This window comes from Papaver somniferum, chromosome 1, assembly GCF_003573695.1.
Source record: "Papaver somniferum cultivar HN1 chromosome 1, ASM357369v1, whole genome shotgun sequence".
NCBI classification, from domain to species: domain Eukaryota; kingdom Viridiplantae; phylum Streptophyta; class Magnoliopsida; order Ranunculales; family Papaveraceae; genus Papaver; species Papaver somniferum.
This window is the reverse complement of record NC_039358.1, coordinates 34,812,529-34,835,199: the sequence shown is the minus strand read 5'-3', so window position 1 is coordinate 34,835,199 and position 22,671 is coordinate 34,812,529. Positions and strand designations below refer to the sequence as shown.

At 38.1% G+C, this 22,671-nt stretch overlaps 1 protein-coding gene across 1 annotated transcript; it reads left to right on the top strand.

Moving 5' to 3' along the window:
- The first annotated feature begins 16,663 nt into the window (after positions 1-16,663).
- LOC113283208 lies at positions 16,664-19,753 on the top strand. The gene is made up of 7 exons (XM_026532429.1): positions 16,664-17,344; positions 17,503-17,613; positions 17,896-18,292; positions 18,463-18,520; positions 18,631-18,906; positions 18,983-19,088; positions 19,367-19,753. The coding sequence occupies exons 1-7, from the start codon at positions 16,664-16,666 to the stop codon at positions 19,751-19,753; spliced, it is 2,016 nt and encodes a 671-aa protein (XP_026388214.1).
- The last annotated feature ends 2,918 nt before the right edge of the window (positions 19,754-22,671 follow it).

The following is a 22,671-nucleotide window of genomic DNA, read 5'->3' as shown; positions in this document are numbered from 1 at the left end:
CCAATCATCGTGGTTATCGTTGTCTTGACATTTCCACAAACAAAATCATTATTTCGAGACATGTCACGTTTGATGAGAACGTATTTCCCTTCTCTATTTCCTCTTGTCCAAGCTCTTCCCATACTCACGACCCACAAACCCATCCTCTCTATTCATTCCTAGATTCCTCCACCTATCCATCACCTGTGCCTTCAAATTCTGTTGAGCCTGTACCCACGCCCAATTCCGCTCCACCTCCTGAACAAGGCCCATCTCCTTCGACCTTGTACACTCCTCCACACCGCAGGCTAGCTTATCCCTCTCAGCCCATTTCCACCCAGCCCACTTCCACTTCTACTCAGCCCACTTCCACTCAGCCCATTTCCACTCAACCCACTTCTCCTCTGCCCACTTCTATACAGCCCATCTCCCTCGACAGCCCAACAACCTCACAAACTCAGCCCATCTCTGTGCCTGCCTCTTCCAGCCCACTTCACCAAGCCACACCTTCCTGCCCACAGCTTCGAGCGGCATCCCGTCCAACCACCAGGGCCTCCCGGGGCATCTTCCGTCCCATCCAAAAACTCAATCTTCATGTCCAATCCACAATTCCCATTTCCCCTCTTCCCCGTTCTCATCTTTATGCACTTAGGGACCCAAACTGGAATGCTGCCATGAAGAACGAATATAATGCTATGATTATGACCAACACTTGGGAGCTGGTTCCCCGCCCTAGTAACGCTCATATCATTCGGTCAATGTGGCTTTTCCGTCACAAGTTTCACGCTGACGGAACTTTGCAACGTTACAAGGCTCGACTAGTGGCCAATGGCAAATCTCAACAGGTTGGAGTTGATTGTTTTGAGACGTTTAGTCCGGTTGTTAAACCAGCGACTATACGCACTGTACTCAGTATCGCAACATCTCGTTCTTGGGGCATTCGTCAACTAGACGTCAAAAATGCCTTTCTTCACGGTGATCTGGCTGAAACAGTATATATGCATCAACCACCAGGTTTTGTTGATTCCGCTCATCCTGATTATGTTTGTCGCCTCCGTAGGTCTCTTTATGGCCTTAAACAAGCCCCTCGAGCATGGTTTCAAAGGTTTGCACAATTTATTACTGGTTGCGGTTTTCGTGGAAGTGTTTGTGATCCGTCACTTTTTGTCTATCACTCTGGTTCGGACACTGCATACTTATTATTATATGTGGATGATATTGTCTTAACCGCTTCTAATGATGCACTTTTAGAGCGTTTCATTGGGTTGATGAAATGTGAATTTGCTATGACTGACCTTGGCGCGTTACATCAATTTCTGGGTATTACTGTGACTCGCTCAGATTCAGGATTATTTCTATCACAGTCCTCATATGCACAAGATATTATTGCTCGTGCATCAATGACGAACTGCAACCCAGTCACTACTCCTGTTGATACACAACCGAAGCTCAGTACTACATCTGGCCCTCCACTCGAGGATCCGACTTTATACAGAAGCTTGGCCGGGGCTCTTCAATACCTGACGTTCACCCGCCCTGATATTTCATATGCCGTGCAGCAGGTTTGTTTATTTATGCATGATCCCAGGGAGATACACATGCAAGCTATTAAGCGTATTCTCAGGTATCTTCAAGGCACTCTTGATCACGGCTTATTTCTCTCCGCTTCCCCTATCACGGGCTTGACTGCATACTCTGATGCTGACTGGGCGGGTTGCCCGGACTCTCGTCGGTCGACATCTGGCTACTGCATCTTTCTTGGAGACAACCTGATTTCTTGGTCGTCCAAACGACAAGCTACTGTATCTCGTTCCAGTGCGGAAGCCGAATACCGAGGAGTTGCCAATGCCGTTGCTGAAACTACTTGGTTACGCAACTTACTTCTCGAGCTTCACATCCCTCTACGTCGTGCCACAATTGTCTACTGTGATAACACTAGTGCTATTTACATGTCATGGGATCCTGTCCAGCACCAACGCACTAAACATGTGGAGATTGATATTCATTTTGTACGAGAGCGTGTACGTATCGGTGAGATTCATGTTTTGCACGTTCCTTCTGACAGTCAATATGCAGACATCTTCACCAAGGGCCTTCCTCGAGTATTGTTTGTTCGTTTTCGTTCTAGTCTTAACGTGTGCTCCTCTCCCGTTATGACTAAGGGGGTGTAATAGACAATATATTTCTGTTACCTTATTTATCTGGGAGAATATACGATATGCAATAAAGTCTCCCAGATTTTCCTGTAACTCTATTTATATGATTTTATGGAATAAGAATAACCAACGGATTGATTAACATCCGATAGTGAAATCTGCTAAAGATATCAACCCATTGACAGCTCCAAAAACGAATGCATTATAAGAAGCAGCTCCTGATATAGCTACTTCGCTTTCAACAGTTCTCCTTCAGACACTAGTACTTCAGCTGAGGTGAAAACATGAAGGCTAGGCCACCTCAGAAAAAGTGAGACACCACCACCAACAGCAAAATTACACGACGTTTTTGATCGCGTGAAGCGCAAATCAATGAAGCTTCGATCTTTATGAATTAAATACTGCCAAAATTTGCATACACACTTGAACCTCATGAGTGGTTTTACAGGAAGTCTACTCAATATCTCGCAGAGTAATGACTCAATACCCATAACAACGTGACTTCTATCACCGTACTGCTTCGTCATCATTCTTCTTCAGCTTTGTTCCTTCATAGCTGTAGCTTCGGTATTGTATCTAGGGTAAGAGTTTTTCTCAGAGAATAGGGCTTAAAAAACTGTCTTTATCAAGGGCAGTGCCGTCCTTTTATATAGCACTGGAATGTTTGGTTCAAAATAAGAACCGGTTCCATATCCGTCCTTAGTACACAAAATTTGGAAGTACAACTATTTTAGAAGTTACAAAAATTATAAAAGGTTGTTCTTGTTTAGTTTACTGCTGCACGACATACATAACATTGATTCAATTCACATTACCTCCGGCCACTGCTAAACCAAGACATCTTAGGAGGATAGATACACTCAGATAACCAATGAATACCGCTACTGCTATTTCAGAAGTTAATCCTTTTGACATCTCTGATGAAGAATTCTCTACCGGAACTAGTACGATTGATACTTTCCTTGAGAATCTTGGATTGAAACTCAGAACGGAATGGTTGGATTTATGTATTTCTGAGTTGAATAACTCAACTCCTGGTTTTGGTAACTTGAGTGTTGCTCAGAAAGGGAAACTCATCATCCAGAAGTTTATGTTTGGATCTAGTTGATCTTGCAGGTCCATATGTTCTTCAGGTTGATGAGATAAATAATGTGTCTCGTCATCCACAAGATAGGCATCATGAACATGAAGTACCTGCAGGGAAAAATAGGTGTCTTAAGTTGTCTATGACGGATGGTGTTCAACGTGTTTATGGTTATGAGAACAGACCTATCAAAAAAGATCTTCAAGTTTTAGCTCCTGGCGGTTTGAAGGTTATCATTCGTAATGTAAATGTTCGGAGAGGGCATCTAGATCTGGTACCTGAAGTCTTTAAAGTACTTGGTGTAATGGCGGCAGATTTGGAAGCTGAACACAAGAAATTAGTAGAAGAAGCGAATAAGCCTCCCGAGGTTAAAAGAATGCGATCATTTTTTGATCCTCCTTTCGCTTCTTGGGGTGATGATGATGACATTGCTCAAAATTCAATTTTGTATGATGCAATTTTCTCTAGATCATCTATCCAAGTAACTCCTTACGCGCCATCTTTTACCAACACCTTTAGTAGGTCAAGAGAAACAACCGAAAGAGACAATATCTAGAGCTGCTGTTGGGGAAATTGCTATAGACAACTCACACAAAAAAATTGGAAATAAACCTTTGACATACTTGGCCAGTTTGTTGTCAGATTGGGCTGCGAAAAAGGATGATGCACCATTCATGCATAGTTACATCAGGACTGGTATAAGACGATTTAAGTTTGGAAATACTAAGTATGAGCTTATAGTTTTTGTTGATCATGGGAGCCGAATGGCCCGGGTTTGCATCCACCACAATATTGTGCAAAGTCGAATAGGTTATTCTCAAGAGGTCAATGCTGCTCTCTCTTCTCCAGACAAGAACATAGCTAGTCAAATGATGGAGACCGTGACGGCATTTGAGACCATGTTGTCCAAATTCAAGGGTACGTTGCTTATAGAGATGAACAAAAACTCTACTGTCCCTGTTGCTCTTGAGATGGACTGTTCGACATTTGATCCCTCGTGGTTTCGGAGAGGACTGCATGGAAGGAAGCCACAACCAGGATACATCTTCGAGCCTGTGTGAGAAAAACTGCTCATTAGGATATATTTATCTTTCGTAGCAAATCGGTCGCAAGGGTCATGTAATTGTAATCATTTTTCTTTCTTCTTGTTTTGGTTGTCCCTCCTCAAACTAAACGGGAAATTAGGCTTCTGCCCAAAAAAATTATTTTTCTTATTGTCAGCCCCAAAATAATTTTCAGCTTCTATAACTGCATGCTATAGATATTTGAAGTTATGAAAACAGAATAATAAGACGCAAATACTCTTAATATTTCTACTTGTATAACAGAGAAATCTTGGATTTTCTCCCTTTTCATTAAAGTGTTTGCATAACGAGTTATGTGTCCTATTTTTTTAAGGATATAATTGGCAAACAAATTTAAATATAACAATCTAAAAAATCATGTCTTGGAATTTTTACAAATTTTATCTCATTGGAAAGCATTTATGGATTTACCCAACAGAGTACAAACAACAATATCAAATTTAGATTTTTAATGAAATAGTCGGAGATAACTTTTTTTCTAGGCACAAATGTTGAAAGTTGGATACCTAACCATTATGTAGCCACCACAAAGGATGCACAACAAATTATGCAGACCCCACAAAGGATGCACTACAGGAAAAACATACTTTGGCAACCCTCCACAAGTGTCATAGTTGATCTACAACGACACTTATCGATGGGTTGCGGAAGGTCCCCGATTAACTGCAACTTCCAGCTAAGAGTCGTAAACCTAGTTGTGGTTCAAGTTTGGACTACCTTGTGGTTCAGTTGTGATTCTCTCTCGATTTTATTTTGGAAGCCTAATACAACTTCTACAAGAGTTGTCAATCCGTGTTTCACTATACCTATAGGAGTTGTATGACATCCTTTCACAACTCCTATTTATATTGTTATACATGCTTTCACAATATTTGATAAGTGTAGTAAAACCCAATAACACAACCTCTATAAATGCTGTGAATAGCACTATTACTATACTCTTGTTATAATGGTTGAAATTTTTTGTACAACTTTAATATGTGTAGTAGAAGTCTATAACACAACTTCTATAAAAGCTGTGAATAGTAGTATTACTACTCTTGTTGTAATGGTTGAAAATTTTTGTACAACTTCTATTATGTGTAGTGCAAGTCCATAACACAACTTCTATAAAAGCTTTGAATGGTAGTATTACTACTCTTGTTATAATGGTTGAAAATTTTATACATCCATTAATATGTATTGTAAAAGTCCATAACACAACCTGTGCCTTGTGTAGTCATAATTTATGATCCAACAAAGGATTTTAGTAGTTGAATATTGACCTACAACCCTTGTTTGGTGTTGTATGCATAAAAAAATTTTGAAAAAAAAAATCATAGCTGAAACCAAATTGCCGAAAGTAATTCACATTCATATTAAACCTGCCAGTGACCCATTACATTCATTCAAGTTCACCTTCTAGTGTTAAACACACAAATTCAAAAAATGGCAGAGATACAGATGTTTGTTACCAAAAGTTAAAAGTTTCTTAAACACACACCAAGTTAAAGATAAGATAAGTTACAAGTTTCTTGAACACTAATCGAACACTATGCGATCCTTGGGCCATGAGATGACACTTCCAACAGCATCAGCAACAAACTTGAACTCTGAAGTTCTCCTGAAGACGAGAGTACCTTCAACATGAGAAATCAACACACACACACTGTAGGCTCCAAAACCTATTGGGTCCCCGTGTATCTCCTTTGACGGATCTTTTCACTAATTTTAGCATCAGCCACCACCTCTCCTTCTTTGTACCAACTTAGTAACCGGCATGGTGTAAATCTTTCTGGCACTTTCACATCACTTGATCTGCTGACAGGACTAGTAGTGGGAGTTGAGGCATTGCAGGGAGCAACTCTGCTAGTACTAGCCACATTGTTGCTTGCAACTGGACTGTCAGTGTGAATGTGGACTTCAGCGCAGACACACTTTGAGCTCTTCTCCTGTAGAAAAAACAAATAGACAGTATGAGGCAAAATTATGTTTGAATTCATCAACTATAAAAAGAAAACCAAAAACCAAACCATGAACAAAATATATTCTCACGTCTAACATCACAAGACGATCATTCATTGCTCTACAGGTTTCCTGACACTCTTGAATGATCAACTTATAATGACTATTGGCTGCAATCTTTTTACGTGTCGCTCCAAACCCCATGCCTTTAAGTATCACCCTTTTATCTTCACCAAGAGCCCGTGTAAGAACATCGTCTGTCAAGGAAGATCCACTGCCAGAACCATATTGTGCTTGAGCTTCTTCAATTTTTTTCTGTATAAGTGTGAAACATATAAGATATTGTTGCATTATTGAAGCACACATAAATTCAAAGACGGAAGAAGAGAAGATTTCTCACAAAAGCACTTAGAACACTAGGATTTGTTTCCTTTCCTTCACTCGGTTTGTGACCTGTTACCCATAAATCAGCTCTATCAATCTGTTCAGTTGTGTTCATTTTTTTTTTGCTGCAAAGAAAATGTGAATCCCAGTTAGTTAATAACTTCCGCAAATGAAGTCAAGTAAATTTTCTTAATTATTGTTTGGACATGCATCAGTATGCAACACTAATAAGTCAAAATTAGAGCACAAAAGAGCAGGCCATGGAACACACAAAATACTCAATCGAGGGTAGAGCATACCATCTTAGCCTCCAGTCGGGCGTAACCTTCTCGTCCAATCGTGTGAGGGGTGTCATGCTTTGAACGAATATCTTGCATTCTGAGCCTTTTGACCTGCAAAGGGAAATTGAGCAGTCAATAGACAAATTTCAAATTTTCAAGCAGAAAATATAATCACTCATTATATTAGAAACACTTACTCTGAATTCAGACGAGCCTACACGTTTCACAAACGTTTCCCACTCATTGACAGACATGCTCGTGGGCATTAGCTTTGCAAGCCTTTTTTCTCTTTCTTCCCCTTGTAGCTGATCCAAAGCCTGGAGTACCAAACCCGCTTTCTTAGATCGAGATTATTTAAGATATGCTCCCATTTTGGAAAAATAGTAGTCTTGGTAATGTTCAGGCACAATGAACCGTTGCTGCAAATAAATGTAGATCATTTTAGTTAGAATTTGCTATATGAGTTAAAGAGTTGTCGACAAGTGAAAAGAGTTGAAGAGTTAACAATTAATCATTTTAATTACCTCGACTATCTTCCATATGTTGGCATTGGCCTGGGGAGGAACAACTCTCCAATAATTGTATGTTAAGGGAATGTTTCGCCGAACTAACACCCCTAGACAACTTGCCAGCTGCACGGATGGATTACCAACTGGATGATCTTTATAGTTGAAGGGAACTTTGTCTTTTGGATCTGTGTTATCCAACCTCATTGCATGCATCTGCGTTGGTCCACGTGGAACAAATCCCACAACCTCCTCTTCCAGCTTATCATCACTACCATTATCATCATTCTCCAATTCCTTCCCCTCACCAGTCTCATCACCATCATCATTATCTTTCCTTCATCAGAATCAACATCAGGCTCTTCCTCTTGCGCGTCTTGGTTAGTATGTAAAATTTCATCATCTTCTTCATCTTCAAAATCAGAATAAGTGTCAGTTGGATTCCTGAGTTGAATAGTTGGACATGGGCCAGTACTTGTGTCCAATTTCCGCTTTACTGTCTTGCATTTGGAATTTGCATCATCTTCTTTAAACTTTGTAGCTGTCAGCACAGTCTTCGTCTTAGAAACTAATTTCTTTCGAGTGTATGAAGTTGGTTGGTCAGTTTCAGGTTGTGCACTTGACGGAGGAGTACTGCGTGTAGTACTATTAGGGTTGGTTGGTTCTGCATCTACTTTGAACCTTGGTGATGATCTCCTCTAACAAGTGTTGGAATCAGTTGGAGATATAGGATCAGTTGGTTCTGCTGACTTGTTCTTTCTGGGTGTTCGGCACTTCGAAGCAAGTGCAACACTTTTTGATGGAGATGCATTAACAGGTTGGGACTGTTGACTCTTCAGTCCCTTCTTCAGCTGCAAAAACCATATATAACTTAGTTAAAATGAGAAGGTAAAGAAATTTGTTATGTTAATATAATGAAATTGAGATGAAAAGAGTTTACCTTGATTGGAAACTGCTTGACATTATTCTTTATTGTTTACTTCTGCATCATTAAATACAAATGCTTCATTAGTATCTATTGACAACTCAAAGCAAATCATTTACATGAACAAGAGCAACTGAATCATAATGAAATCAGTCTTTACCTTATTCTTTCCCATTGCTGTAAGATTTGTTTTCATTAATGAGCTACAAAAACAAGCATTATATTAAACAGAAGCAACCAAGCATCATGTTCTTCTTTACAAACCTAATAAAAGAACAAACCAAGAATCATGTTCTTCTATGAAATACACTAGCAGTTTGGTAGTAATAAAGAACAACATAATAACAACATAACCACCAAGCAACTATTCAACAGATGGTTGGAATAAGGAAGCCCTGCACATTCTCATTTGAGAATGAACCAGGGGTTCCGTATTCCAACCACCCGCAAATAAATATTAACTTGGTAGCTATCAACCAAGCATCAGCCAATCTACTTATATCATTCTCTAAGAAAAATGTTAATAGCATTTAAGTGCAGAAACAAAGTAATTCATGCTACTAAGTACAAAATCATGCCATTGATTCAAGCTCCAATTTAAAAACAATAAAATTAAAAAGAACCCTATAACAAATCAAATCAAATCAGAATACCAGAACAAACATCATCAATTAATTGCATTTTATAAATTAAAAAAAAAAAACCCTAAAATCAAAATCAATGAAATTAAAAAGAACCCTATAACAAATTAAACCAAATCAGAATGCTAGAACAAACATCATCAACTAATTGCATTTTATAAATTAAAAAAAAAAAAAAAACCTAAAATCAAAATCAGTAAAATTAAAAAGAACCCTATAACAATTCAAAACCAAATGATAAATCCTAGAACAAACATCATCAACAATTGCATGTTATTGAAATTTAAAAAAAAAAAAAAAAAAAAAAAAAAAAAAAAAGACCTAAACTGCACTCTCAGAAAAATTGCATGTTAACAAACCAAACCCTAGAACAAAAATCTAAATTCAACCAAATCAAATAAGAGAAAAGAGGGTTCGAGAGATTATTTTTTAACAATCTTTTGAGGGTTGCAGATAGACCTAGTTTTCCGATGAGGGTTTGCAGAAGAATTATTTTCTTGATTTTAGGTGTTTTGTGGATAGTTGGATTTTCTGATTAGGGTTGCAAATGAGAGGATTTGAAGTTAGATGAGACTATTTTTTGGTTTATTTTTAAGGTTTGAGCGAATTAAAAAAAAAATTGCAAAGGTTTTTCTTTCTCTGAGTGAGAACGGAGAGAGAAATAGTTGAATGGAAATGGAGAAGAAGAAGTAAACGAGGGAGACAAATGAGAATGTGTGGTCTCTGAAATTTTCTCTTTTTTTTCCGAAAATTGGAGAGGTGACACGTTGTTGTTTCTAGAAGGTAAGGGAAATTTTGGGCGGGATGTTGGGGGGGAAAATCCTAAATCCGCATGATAGGGATTACAACTGTTAGATTAGATTTAATGCACTCTGATTGGCTAAAAGAATAGGTTACGGATTGAGCAATGTTTATTTTTGTCAAAACCAAACAAGGAATTTTGACCGTTAGATTGATCCTTGTCTTTGTTTTTGCTTAATTCTAGATCATCGGATTAGAAATAAACCCCAAATTGGTCAAGTTCGAGAATGAAAGATTCCATGTAGAAATTCGCCGATACCGTAACCAAACCCTAAATTTCATCAGCTTCAAGAAAGAATCTTGCTCGGAGATCGAAAACTGGACCAATATAGATAAAATTCCTTCGTATGAACGACGAATCTAACAATATGCGTGTAAGATTGCATGTAGATATTCGCCGATACCGTAACCAAACCCTAAATTTCATCATCTTCGAGAAAGAATCTTGCTCGGAGATCGAAAACTGGACCAATATAGATAAGATTCCTTCGTATGAACGACGAATCCAACAGTATGCGTGTAAGATTCCATGTAGATATTCGCCGATACCATACCCAAACACTAAACTTCATCAGCTTCGAGAAAGAATCTTGCTCGGAGATCGAAAACTGGACCAATATAGATAAGATTCCTTCGTATGAACGACGAATCCAATACTATGCGTGTAAGATTCAATGTAGATATTCGCCGATACCGTAACCAAACCCTAAATTTCATCAGCTTCGAGAAGAATTTCTTTCGCGGAGATCGAAAACTGGACCAACATAGATAAGATTCCTTCGTATGAACGACGAGTCCAACAGTATGCGTGTAAGATTCCATGTAGATATTCAACGATACAGTAACCAAACCTTAAATTTCATCATCTTCGAGAAAGAATCTTGCTCAGAGATCGAAAACTGGACCAATATAGATAAGATTCCTTCGTATGAACGACGAATCCAACAGTATGCGTGTAAGATTCCATGTACATATTCGCCGATACCGTAACCAAACCCTAAATTTCTTCAGCTTCGAGAAAGAATCTTGCTCGAAGATCGAAAACTGGACCAATATAGATAAGATTCCTTCGTATGAACGACGAATCCAACAGTATGTGTGTAAGATTCCATGTAGATATTCGCCGATACTGTAACCAAACCTTAAATTTCATCATCTTCGAGAAAGAATCTTGCTCGGAGATCGAAAACTGGACCAATAAAGATAAGATTCCTTCGTATGAACGACGAATCCAACAGTATGCGTGTAAGATTCCATGTAGATATACCGTAACCAAACCCTAAATTTCATCATCTTCGAGAAAGAATCTTGCTCGGAGATGGAAAACTGGACCAATATAGATAGGATTCCTTCGTATGAACGACGAATCCAACAGTGTGCATGTAAGATTCTATGTAGATATTCGCCGATACCGTAACCAAACCTTAAATTTCATCTGCTCCGAGAAAGAATCTTGCTCGAAGATCGAAAACTGGACCAATGTAGATAAGATTCCTTCGTATGAACGACGAATCCAACAGTATGCGTGTAAGATTCCATGTAGATATTCGCCGATACCGTAACCAAACCCTAAATTTCATCAGCTTCGAGAAAGAATCTTGCTCGGAGATCGAAAACTGGACCAATATAGATAAGATTTCTTCGTAAGAACGACGAATCCAACAGTATGCGTGTAAGATTCCATGTAGATATTCACCGATACTGTAAACAAAACCCTAAATTTCATCATCTTCGAGAAAGAATCTTGCTCGGAGATCGAAAACTGGACAAATATAGATAAGATTCCTTCGTATGAACGACGAATCCAATAGTATGCGTGTAAGATTCCATGTAGATATTCGCCGATACCGTAACCAAACCCTAAATTTCATCAGCTTCGAGATAAAATCTTGCTCGGAGATCAAAAACTGGATAAATATAGATAAGATTCCTTCGTATGAAGGACGAATCCAACAGTATGCTTGTAAGATTCCATGTAGATATCCGCCGATACCGTAACCAAACCCTAAATTTCATCATCTTCGAGAAAGAATCTTGCTCGGAGATCGAAAACTGGACCAATATAGATAAGATTCCTTTGTATGAACGACGAATCCAACAGTATGCGTGTAAGAGTCCATGTAAATATTCGCCGATACCGTAACCAAACCCTAAATTTCATCATTTTCGAGAAAGTATCTTGCTCGGAGATCGAAAACTGGACCAATATAGATAAGATTCCTTCGTATGAACGACGAATCCAACAATATGCGTGTAAGATTGCATGTAGCTATTCGCTGATACCGTAACCAAACCCTAAATTTCATCATATTCGAGAAAGAATCTTGTTCGGAGATCAAAAACTGGACCAATATAGATAAGATTCCTTCGTATGAACGACGAATCCAACAGTATGCGTGTAAGATTCCATGTAGATACTCGCCGATACCGTAACCAAACCCTAAATTTCATCAGCTTCGAGAAAGAATCTTGCTCGGAGATCAAAAACTGGACCAATATTGATAAGATTCCTTCGTATGAACGACGAATCCAACAGTATGTGTGTAATATTCCATGTAGATATTCGCTGATACCGTAACCAAACCCTAAATTTCATCATCTTCGAGAAAGAATCTTGCTCGGAGACCGAAAACTGGACCAATATAGATAAGATTCCTTCGTATGAACGACGAATCCAACATTATGTGTGTAAGATTCCATGTAGATATTCGCCGATACCGTAACCAAACCCTAAATTTCATCATCTTCGAGAAAGAATCTTGCTCGGAGATCGATAAGTGGACCAATATAGATAAGATTCCTTTCTATGAACGACGAATCCAACAGTATGCGTGCAAGATTCCATGTAGATATTCGCCGATACCGTAACCAAACCCTAAATTTCATCAGCTTCGAGAAAGAATCTTGCTCGAAGATCGAAAACTTGACCAATATAGATAAGATTCCATTGTATGAACGATGAATCCAACAGTATGCGTGTAAGATTCCGTATAGATATTCGCCGATACCGTAACCAAACCCTAAATTTCATCATCTTCGAGAAAGAATCTTGCTCGGAGATCGAAAACAAGACCAATATAGATAAGATTCCTTCGTATGAACGACGAATCCGACAGTATGCGTGTAAGATTCCATGTAGATATTCGCCGATACCGTAACCAAACCCTAAATTTCATCATATTCGATAAAGAATCTTGCTCGGAGATCGAAAACTGGACCAATATAGATAAGATTCCTTCGTATGAACGACGAATCCAACAGTATGCGTTTAAGATTCCATGTAGATATTCGCCGATACCATAACCAAACCCTAAATTTCATCAGCTTCGAGAAAGAATCTTGCTCGGAGATCGAAAACTGGACCAATATAGATAAAATTCCTTCGTATGAACGAAGAATCCAACAATACGCGTGTAAGATTGCATGTAGATATTCGCCGATACCGTAACCAAACCCTAAATTTCATCATCTTCGAGAAAGAATCTTGCTCGGAGATCGAAAACTGGACCAATATAGATAAGATTTCTTCGTATGAACGACGAATCCAACAGTATGCGTGTAAGATTCCATGTAGATATTCGCCGATACCGTAACCAAACCCTAAATTTCATCAGCTTCGAGAAAGAATGTTGCTCGGAGATCGAAAACTGGACCAATATAGATAAGATTCCTTCGTATGAACGACGAATCCAACAGTATGCGTGTAAGATTCCATGTATATATTTGCCGATACCGTAACCAAACCCTAAATTTCATCAGCTTCGAGAAAGAATCTTTCTCGGAGATCGAAAACTGAACCAATATAGATAAGATTCCTTCGTATGAACGACGAATCCAACAGTATGCGTGTAAGATTCCATGTAGATATTCGCCAGGAGAGGACTCCTATAAGTAGCAAACTTGGTATGAACGCCATTTTACAAGTTAATATATTCTTCAAAATGCTTAAACACACACAGTTTCCCCAAGTTCGGGAATGAAACTGGCTTCGAGGTCGAAACCGCACCAGAAGAGGACTCCTATAAGTACGGAAAATCTTTTGAGGCATAAAATCACCCTTTTCGTCAAAAAATTAACAGAAGTGAAAAAATTTTAGCATAAGTGAATTTGTTTTAGCAAAATTGAAAAAATTTTAGCAGAACGACAAACGTTTTACGACGACTTCTATAAAGGTTGTGAAAGGGGATGTAGGAAATATTACATCCTAACCATCCATTTCAATCTGTAACCGTCCATTTTTTTTTCATTTTCCCTTAACCTTTCTTATCCACTTCTTTTTTTCATTCTAACATTATCTCATGCTGCTTCCTCCTCCTTCATCACTTTTTTCTCTGTAAAACCACCATCTCCCGCAACCATCAAAACCACCATCTCCCGTAACCATCATCAACAGCTCACCACCATCAAAAACACCCTCATCAACCCAACAAATCGAGGTAGTTGTACGAAGTTTCTACACCAACAGATATAGTTGAAGACTTACAACAATCAACAGATCGAGTTGAAGACTTACAACAATCAACGGATCGACCTAGCTGAAGACTTACCCAGGTCTGTAAATTTGGTTTCTCGATCTCTTTAGGGTTTAATTTTAATTTTGTTTTTGATTCTCGATTTTGGTTTTTAAATTTTTTTCAATCATTGAATTTAATTCGTTTGGATAATTGGGGTCATTTATTTTAGTTAATTTCAATCATTGCATCAAATTCTAGTGGTTGAAATAAAATCAGTTGCATTAATATTTTGAATTAGGGTTTGCATTGAATTCAGGTGAATTAAGTTGCATTTAATTCAAATGATTAGAATTAGGGTTTGCATTGAATTCAGGTGATTTGCATTATATTCATTCAAATTTCAATTCTTTTGCAGGATTTGATTTAATTTTATCATAAGAATTTTGTGTACACATACTTGGCTGAACTGGGAGGGGAATAAAGGTTAATATGAGAGAAGAGTTCAAAGGTATATGTTGTAGATATTTAGAGCATTGTGAACTGATCGTTATACACAGACTTTGGAGCTCTTTGTTTAATGTGTGTGTAGTCAAATGTGGTAGGATTGCATTACTAGCTAGGGACTGAAATTAGCTTCTAATTAGCCATAACACTGAATCAGTCATGGGTGGAGGTGTGAAAGACTCTCCAAGTAGCAGTAATAGTTGCAAAAACAGCAACAGTAAGATGAGAATGAAAAATATACTAACTGAGTGTGCTATGTGTGAACAAGGGAACCATGAAACAAAAGTGTGTCCTTGGCTCTATTCTAGGTGCAAGCATATTCCTTGTAACGGTGTGAGAGCGTTTCTACGATCTAAAACAACTGAAACCTATGGAAAAATGTTCTTCAAGTGCACCATACCTACCTGCACCTATTTTGAATGGTTTAATGATGCTTCTGACCCTTGCAAAGCCAAGGTGTTGTTATTACCATCAGCGAAAAGTTGTAATGCTTGTGGAGAAGATGATCACTCTTTTAAAGATTGTCCACTGCACAATAAGTTTTGTTTCTTTTGAACCTGCAACTGCAAACTCACCCTAAGAATATGCCACAATCAACACAATAAGCACATAACTTACCTTGTATGTGAACAATGTGGAGATTTTACATGGGCTTCAGATGCTATCTTCATTGCTGCAAAAGAAAAAGTTAGAGTTTCTACTAATCAAATAGCTGATCTAGTTACAAAGCTAGGGAAAAGTCTTCATATGTAATAATTTTTAATTTTATGTGTAAGACCATGATTTAAAAGAAATAAAAAGTACTTCGTTTCAGTTACAACTTATAATTTTTATGGTAATTACTTATTAGGATTGTTATAACTTACATGATGAAGTTAATTGCAGGGCTAGATCTCTGTGAGCCTTATTTTAACTCTTCTTTTTTCTGTTGTGCGCAGATTCAAGTTTCATTTTAACATATATATACCGATCGATTGAATTCGTTGTAACTAATGAATAAATATTGGATTCATTGGCCAAGGTTAATATGTTTAACTTAAGGATATATACTAATTATATTATTTACATCAGTTTGCTAGATTTTTTACGTTAATATTACGTACGGTGTTCTGATTTTATCTATCTTTTATGTAGGGGTGATCTTCCATATCAGAATGCATTGAAGAATTTCATAGAGAATGTTTGTCAAAACCTTGGAAATCCTTCTAAGTTCGGTTGTCCTTGTGTTGATTGTAAGAATCTTTCTTTGCTACTTCCTCCGAATATAGTGCATCTTCACTTGCTGAAACGAGGTATGGATCCTACATACACCGAGTGGGTTTTTCATGGGGAACCGGCTATCATTTCTAATGATGTTCACCAAGAGAGAGCGACACATGGTTCAGAACAGATACAAGTAGAGGATAATTTTGAAGGTGATGCACATCAAGATCAGGGCCATGAAATCAGGCAGGACGAGGGGTTGGACAACCAGGTGGATGAGGCGGCTGACATTCCATTATACCCCAATTGTACAACACACACAGTTATCTATCACTGTTGAGTGGTATAGGCACAAGACAGTTAATGGTATATCTAGGAAGGCTCTTGACGAGCTTCTCAAGACAATTGGTTCGCTGTTGCCGCCAAGTCATTGTATTCCTAAAAGCACATATGAAGTGAAGAAGCTGCTGAAATCTTATCAATTGACCTACGAGAAAATACCCATGTGAGAATGATTGTTGCTTGTTTAGAAAATATTTGAAAGATGCAGATGAATGTCCTAAATGTCATTATTTTAGGTGGAAGCAAGACACATCTAACATGGACGACCTCAACGATGCGGACATGATAGACAAGCCCAAAAAGAAGATACCAGTGAAGGTTCTTAGATACTCCCCCTTGTTCCGAGACTGAAGAGATTATATCAATCAACAGAGATGGCTGAGCAGTTGATATGGCACGCGACGAACAAGAGTAAAGATGGGAAAATGCGTCATCCTTCAGATTCTTTGGCTTGGAAGCACATAGACCATAGGTTTCCCGCATTTGCTTCAGATTCGCGTAATTTGCGTCTTGGGCTTGCTGCTGATGGATTCAATCCGTTTGGCGATCTTTCCGCAACCCACAGCTGTTGGCTGGTGATGATCGTGATTTACAATTTGCCTCCCCATGCGTGTATGCAAGCCAAAAACATTATTCTGAGCATGCTGATTCCAGGAAAAAAGCAACCCGGTAAGGACATTGATGTGTACTTGCAGCCATTGATTGATGATCTGATTGAGTTGTGGGAAAACGGCGTGAAAGTGTATGATTCGTTTAGTAAAAAAAAATTTAACTTGAAGGCTTTATTGATGTGGACAATTAATGATTTCCTTGCACATGGAAATCTATCTGGATGTACATATAAAGGGAAGGAAGCCTGTCCTCTTTGTGGTGATAATACTCTTAGCGTCTGGTTGCCATTTAGTCGTAAAACTGTATACATGAATCATAGGAGATTTCTTCGTGATAATCATCCTTTTCGGCAGAAAAAAGACATGTTTAATGGAGAAATTGAGAGGAGAGAAAAACCACCTGTTATGTCTAGTGCTGAGGTGTTTGAACGTCAGAGTAGTATTGTGAATGATTTTGGGAAAGCGGAGAAGAACGAGGAGGAGAAAAGGAAAGAAAAAGAGGAAAAGAAGAAGAAGAATAAGAAGAATAGAAGATGGTAAAGGAAAAGGGTCAGAGTAGTGCGGAAAAACGTGCAAAGTATGGTAATTCTAATTGTGGGAAGCGGAAAAAGGATGTTGTTTCTGATGCGGCTAGATTTGGTGCACCTGACGAGGAAACTGAGTTTCGGGTGTTTAACAAACGGTCGATATTCTTCGACCTGCCTTACTGGAAGGTCAGTTCTAACTTCACATTTACTTGTTAAATAGTTTCGTGCACATGATCATCTATGCTTGAACTCACTATGACCTGATTAGCCCCTGAACTTTCAAATAGCAGTTTTATGAGGTTTTGTCATGTTTGCTTGAACTCAGTATAACTTCATATACATATATATTAGATTGTGAAAATGGCTTTATAGGTAATTATATATGTGTAAAACTTGATTTTCATTGAACATGGACTCATCTTTTTTTTGGGGGAATTACTAATGTTAGGTTTTTTCATGAATTCCTAGGATTTGTTACTACGGCATAATATTGATGTTATGCATACAGAAAAAAATGTTTGTGAGAGCATCATTGGTACTATTTTGAATATAAAGTTCAAAACAAAAGATGGTTTGAATTCCCGTAATGATCTGAAGAGTATGGGAATACGACCAGAATTGCATCCAGAAGTGATAAATGGCAAAACAATTCTTCGAGCAGCACCATACATATTAAGCCACAAGAATAAGGTTATACTTTATAATAGGATGAGGAATATGAAGGTTCCATATAGGTATAGTTTGGATCTTAGGAAGCATTTCTCGAAAGATGGTTGCTTAGGTGTCCTTAAGGCTCATGATTACCATGTTCTTATGCAACAAATATTACCTGTAGCTTTGAGGGGAGTTTTACCTGAGGGGCCAAGTAAGGCGATTTTCAGGTTGTGTTCTTATTTTCACGAAATATGCCAAAGGGTAGTTGATCCGAAAGATTAGTAGAACTTGAAGTAGAAGTTGATGAGACTTTGTGTATGTTGGAGGTGTACTTCCCTCCATCATTTTTTGATGTGATGGTGCACTTGACAATTCACCTAGCTCGAGAAGTGCGTTTATGTGGACCTGTACAATATCGTTGGATGTATCCATTTGAAAGGTGTGTTATGCAACATGTCAGTAGCTTTCCCTTGTAGCTTAGAGTTACTACCTAATATTTAAGTGTTCTAACTGGTATAACTGTTTCATATATATGCTACTTTCGTATAGGTATATAAAGACATTCAAAGAATATGTTAAAAATTACGCACTACCTGAAGCTTGTATAGCAGAGTGTTATCTTGGAATGGAGTGTGTTAGGTGTTGGATTCTCAAGGATCAAGCAGCTGAAATAAGATATAACCCAAGGCCTGATAAAAACGATGGTACCACACCGGCAGCACGTCCTCTTTCTAAAGGTGAACAAGTGTGTATGGATAGTGAAAAGCTAAAGATTGCTCACAGATATGTGTTTTTTAATACAGCAGAAATTGATCCATATTTGACGTAAGTATCACGTTGTTGCTCATTAGAAATGGTTTGTCAGTTAATACGTCATGTTTTGATTTTACTTTTATCTTAGAATGCATATGGATGAGTTAAAATCTTCCGTTGGGAGGTCTGTTACCAATGAAGACCATCTCATTTCCATACAGTCAGAAACATTCGCAGATTGGTTTAAAAAAAATGTACGTTTTTCCCACTTTTAGTCAGATTGTGCACCTTAGTAGCTACTTTAATCACTTATGGCTTTTGAGACTTCAGAAAACACAAATAAAACCATTATCCATGGATGTTCTATATAGATTGTTTGTTTCTGTTTTCATGTATGGGTTCAAGATATTCTGTTTGATTTTGTCACTTAAAACCATCCATTTAGGCACAAAATCGCTATAAATATGTCTTATCATGCTCAGAGATAACCATTTTAGTTATATTTTTATGTTCTGATCGTATGCATTTATAGGTTTATATGCAAATGGAACAAGGCATGTCATTATCAAACACGGTAGAGTGGTTGTCAAAAGGTCCTTTAGAAAACTGCGTGTCATATAAAGGCTTGCTTATGAACGGGTCTAGGTGTCTTACGAAGGATGTTCAAAGAGTCACACAAAACAGTGGTGTCTCAATTGAATCAAAAACTATAGTTGCAGGACGATCAGAAACCACTGGTTTCTATGGTGTTTTAGAAGAAATTCTGGTGTTGGACTACATTACCCTTCAAGTTCCCATATTCAAAAGTGACTCGGCTCACACCTATTTTGGTGTGAAGTTAGAGAAAGGATTCACATTAGTCAACTTAAAGCAGCATAAGAACCAATTTCGTAACGACCCGTTCATTTTAGCATCATAAGCGCGACAAGTTTTTTATTCTTGAGAGTCAGATATATCTAACGGGTATATGATGATAAAACCACCACCTAGGGGTTTCCATGAATTAGAGGTATACAATGAAAATGATGACACAAGTTGCCAACCTGCGGATACTTCAACTCTTGTTTTACAAATGGGTGGCGAGGGCGAGAGCGAGAGTTACGTAAGAGAAGATGTTGAAGCTGTCGTAGAGGTTCCGAGAAAGAAGAAGAACAATAGGAAGAAGAAAAAGAAGTTCATAGGTTAGGTCAGTACGTAGTGTAAGTATTGTGTTTACTGCTATATTTTCTTATTGTCTTCGTCGTTCTCGTTGCTGTCATTGTGTATCTTGTTGTCACAGGATCTTTTGGTTTTCCTTTGCTGATACTATAACTGTTCTTCTGATTGTGATGTTTGATCTTATTATTGTGATTGGGAATGTGATTGTGATGTTTGACCTTAGTTCCGAGTGAACACCCTTTTTTAACTCCGCCAGTGAAAATGATTTTTCATTTCATTGCCGTTCTCAAGCCCGGAAAAAGGAGGTGAGAAGAAGGGAATATGTGATGGTACAGTTATTTACAGTCAGAGAACTAGATATGCACAATTTGTCTTCTTTTTCGTGTTTAGTTACCATTTGGTGCTATGGGTTGTCATTGTTTCTGAAAAATTTCCATTCTTTTTATGTTTTTTGGTGGATTAGAAGAAATTGGGTACTTGAAGTCTTGAACTGTGAAATGAAGTGCCAGGGAACTAGTACATTTGAAATGAGATCCATTATCATGGTAGAATGTATGTGATTGTTTCAGGCAAGGATTGTTTACAGGGAAGGCTTTGCGCTGTTTGCGGCTCAGGCGACTGAGCCTTATTTTTAAACATCATCTTTTGTTTTTGCAACTCTTATAAATGTTGTCAACGGCTGTCATGAAGTTAGTATATATAAAAACCACAGACCTGACAGTGTTGTGACAGTGTATCCATGGTTGATGGTATGGACTTCCACGCATGAGGCTCAGGATCAAATCCCCGCACCCTCTTTTTTTCCAACATCCTATATTTTTGCTTCAACAACACTTATAATGGTTGTTATAAATTTGAATAAAAAAAAGCACTAAAAACCAAAACTTGTGAACTGTAAGGATTGTTGATGGGTTTGAACTAACAAACAGTAGGTTTCAATTTCGAATCCCCTCAACACTATTCCTTTTTTTTCATATTTTGTTTATCTTCAACGACTCTTGCGACTAGTTGTGATAGGATTACGAACTATGTATCTTGAAAACGGTTGTGAATCTAAATGACGTCACAACAGTTTTGCTTAAAGGGTTGTCGTTTGTTTTTTTGTCGCAACCCTTGGGTCTTGGGGATTAGTACTGATGCCCTTCCACGACACTTCCTTTGAAAAAGTTGCAAAACATAGGATATTCTACGACATTTAGCAAAGGGTTGCGAAACTCCAGTTGCGGATGTATATTTTTCCTGTAGTGATGCATATCGCATTATATTCATATTTTGGTTAATGTATCCATTGATTTGGTTATGTAACCACTAAAACGATACTCAAATACATAATTCAATACCACTGCCATTTTTCTCAAACTTTTCTGCTTCCCTCCCTAAGATCAACCTATCTTATTATCCCCGTGACCGAAGCATGACAGAACGGCTGCTATCGTGGTTTAGACATGTCTTGTTCGATTTTAATTTTCGAACCCAAAAAGAAAGTACCACATCGCTGCATTTGTTTTGCCTAAAAGTAACTTTTAGGTACTAACAAAGATGTTTAAGTCAGAAATTATCAGGCTTGCGAAGTACTCGAAGTGGATAGCGAACATTGTGGTAGTTCCGAAGAAAAATAAAGGCATAAGGATTTGTATACATTTTGGTGGCCTAAATAAATCTTTGCCCAAATGATAGTTCTTCATTACCAGACATACCATAGGGTAGAATCAACCATTAATATGGAAAGCATTTTAGGTAGATTTTGGCTTCCTACTTTTTGTGGGACTAATGATTCTTCACTTCAACTGAGATTGAAACCCACTAGTCCAATATTCTTTTTAGTCATGTCAACCAAAAGCAAAGCTTCTAAATTGAACTCAATAGGTCTCTGATGAAAAGGCGGGATCAGCTAGAATATGGAAGGGTTCCAAAAGAAAAAGATCTGCAAATTATAGAAATTAGAATTCTCTATTCAAGAACCACCATAAACCACTGATCTGCCAACTGAACTAATGCAAATAGCAATTGAACTAATGCAAGTATTGTTCTACTGTCTACAAGAAAATCTACCTATTGCTACACTATATATTACCACACCTTCAATATAGGTGTTGCAAAAGCAAATATCTAGTCACAGTACTTTTCAGCTGCGGCTAAAAGCTATAATTTACTACTGTAAAATGAAACTTTTGGCGCACCACTGTGGCAATAATATGAAAAGAGTGTAACGAAAAAGTATAATATCTTGCTGCAGTAACAAAGATTAGATGCTGCAATAGACTTCTTGCTACATCATTGTCTCTACCTTACCGGGTCGTCTCCCCGGTTTTCATGGTGGGAAGTTTTTATCCGAGGCGTATAATACCATTCGCGTTGCTCGTCAGCTCGGTTTTGATCAAGGGGTTCCTTATAATCCCCCTCCCCTTCCTCATCTGAGGAGATGGAGATCCGGGAGAGCTTTAATCGCTTCATTTTTAAAGATATGTCTTCGGATGAGTGATCGTCAGTGTCATTTTGATTTCTGTCAACCTCAATCTCAGCGGCCAGTCAGCGTCACCAGTGAATGGCTCGGGTATCGCAATGGCGCCAATAGGAACGTGATAAACCTTCTTCTCAAGGATCCATACGCTCCTACGGCTCTAATCACGGAGGATTTCAAGGAAATGCATGCATCAGGTCGCTTAAAGATGAGTGATG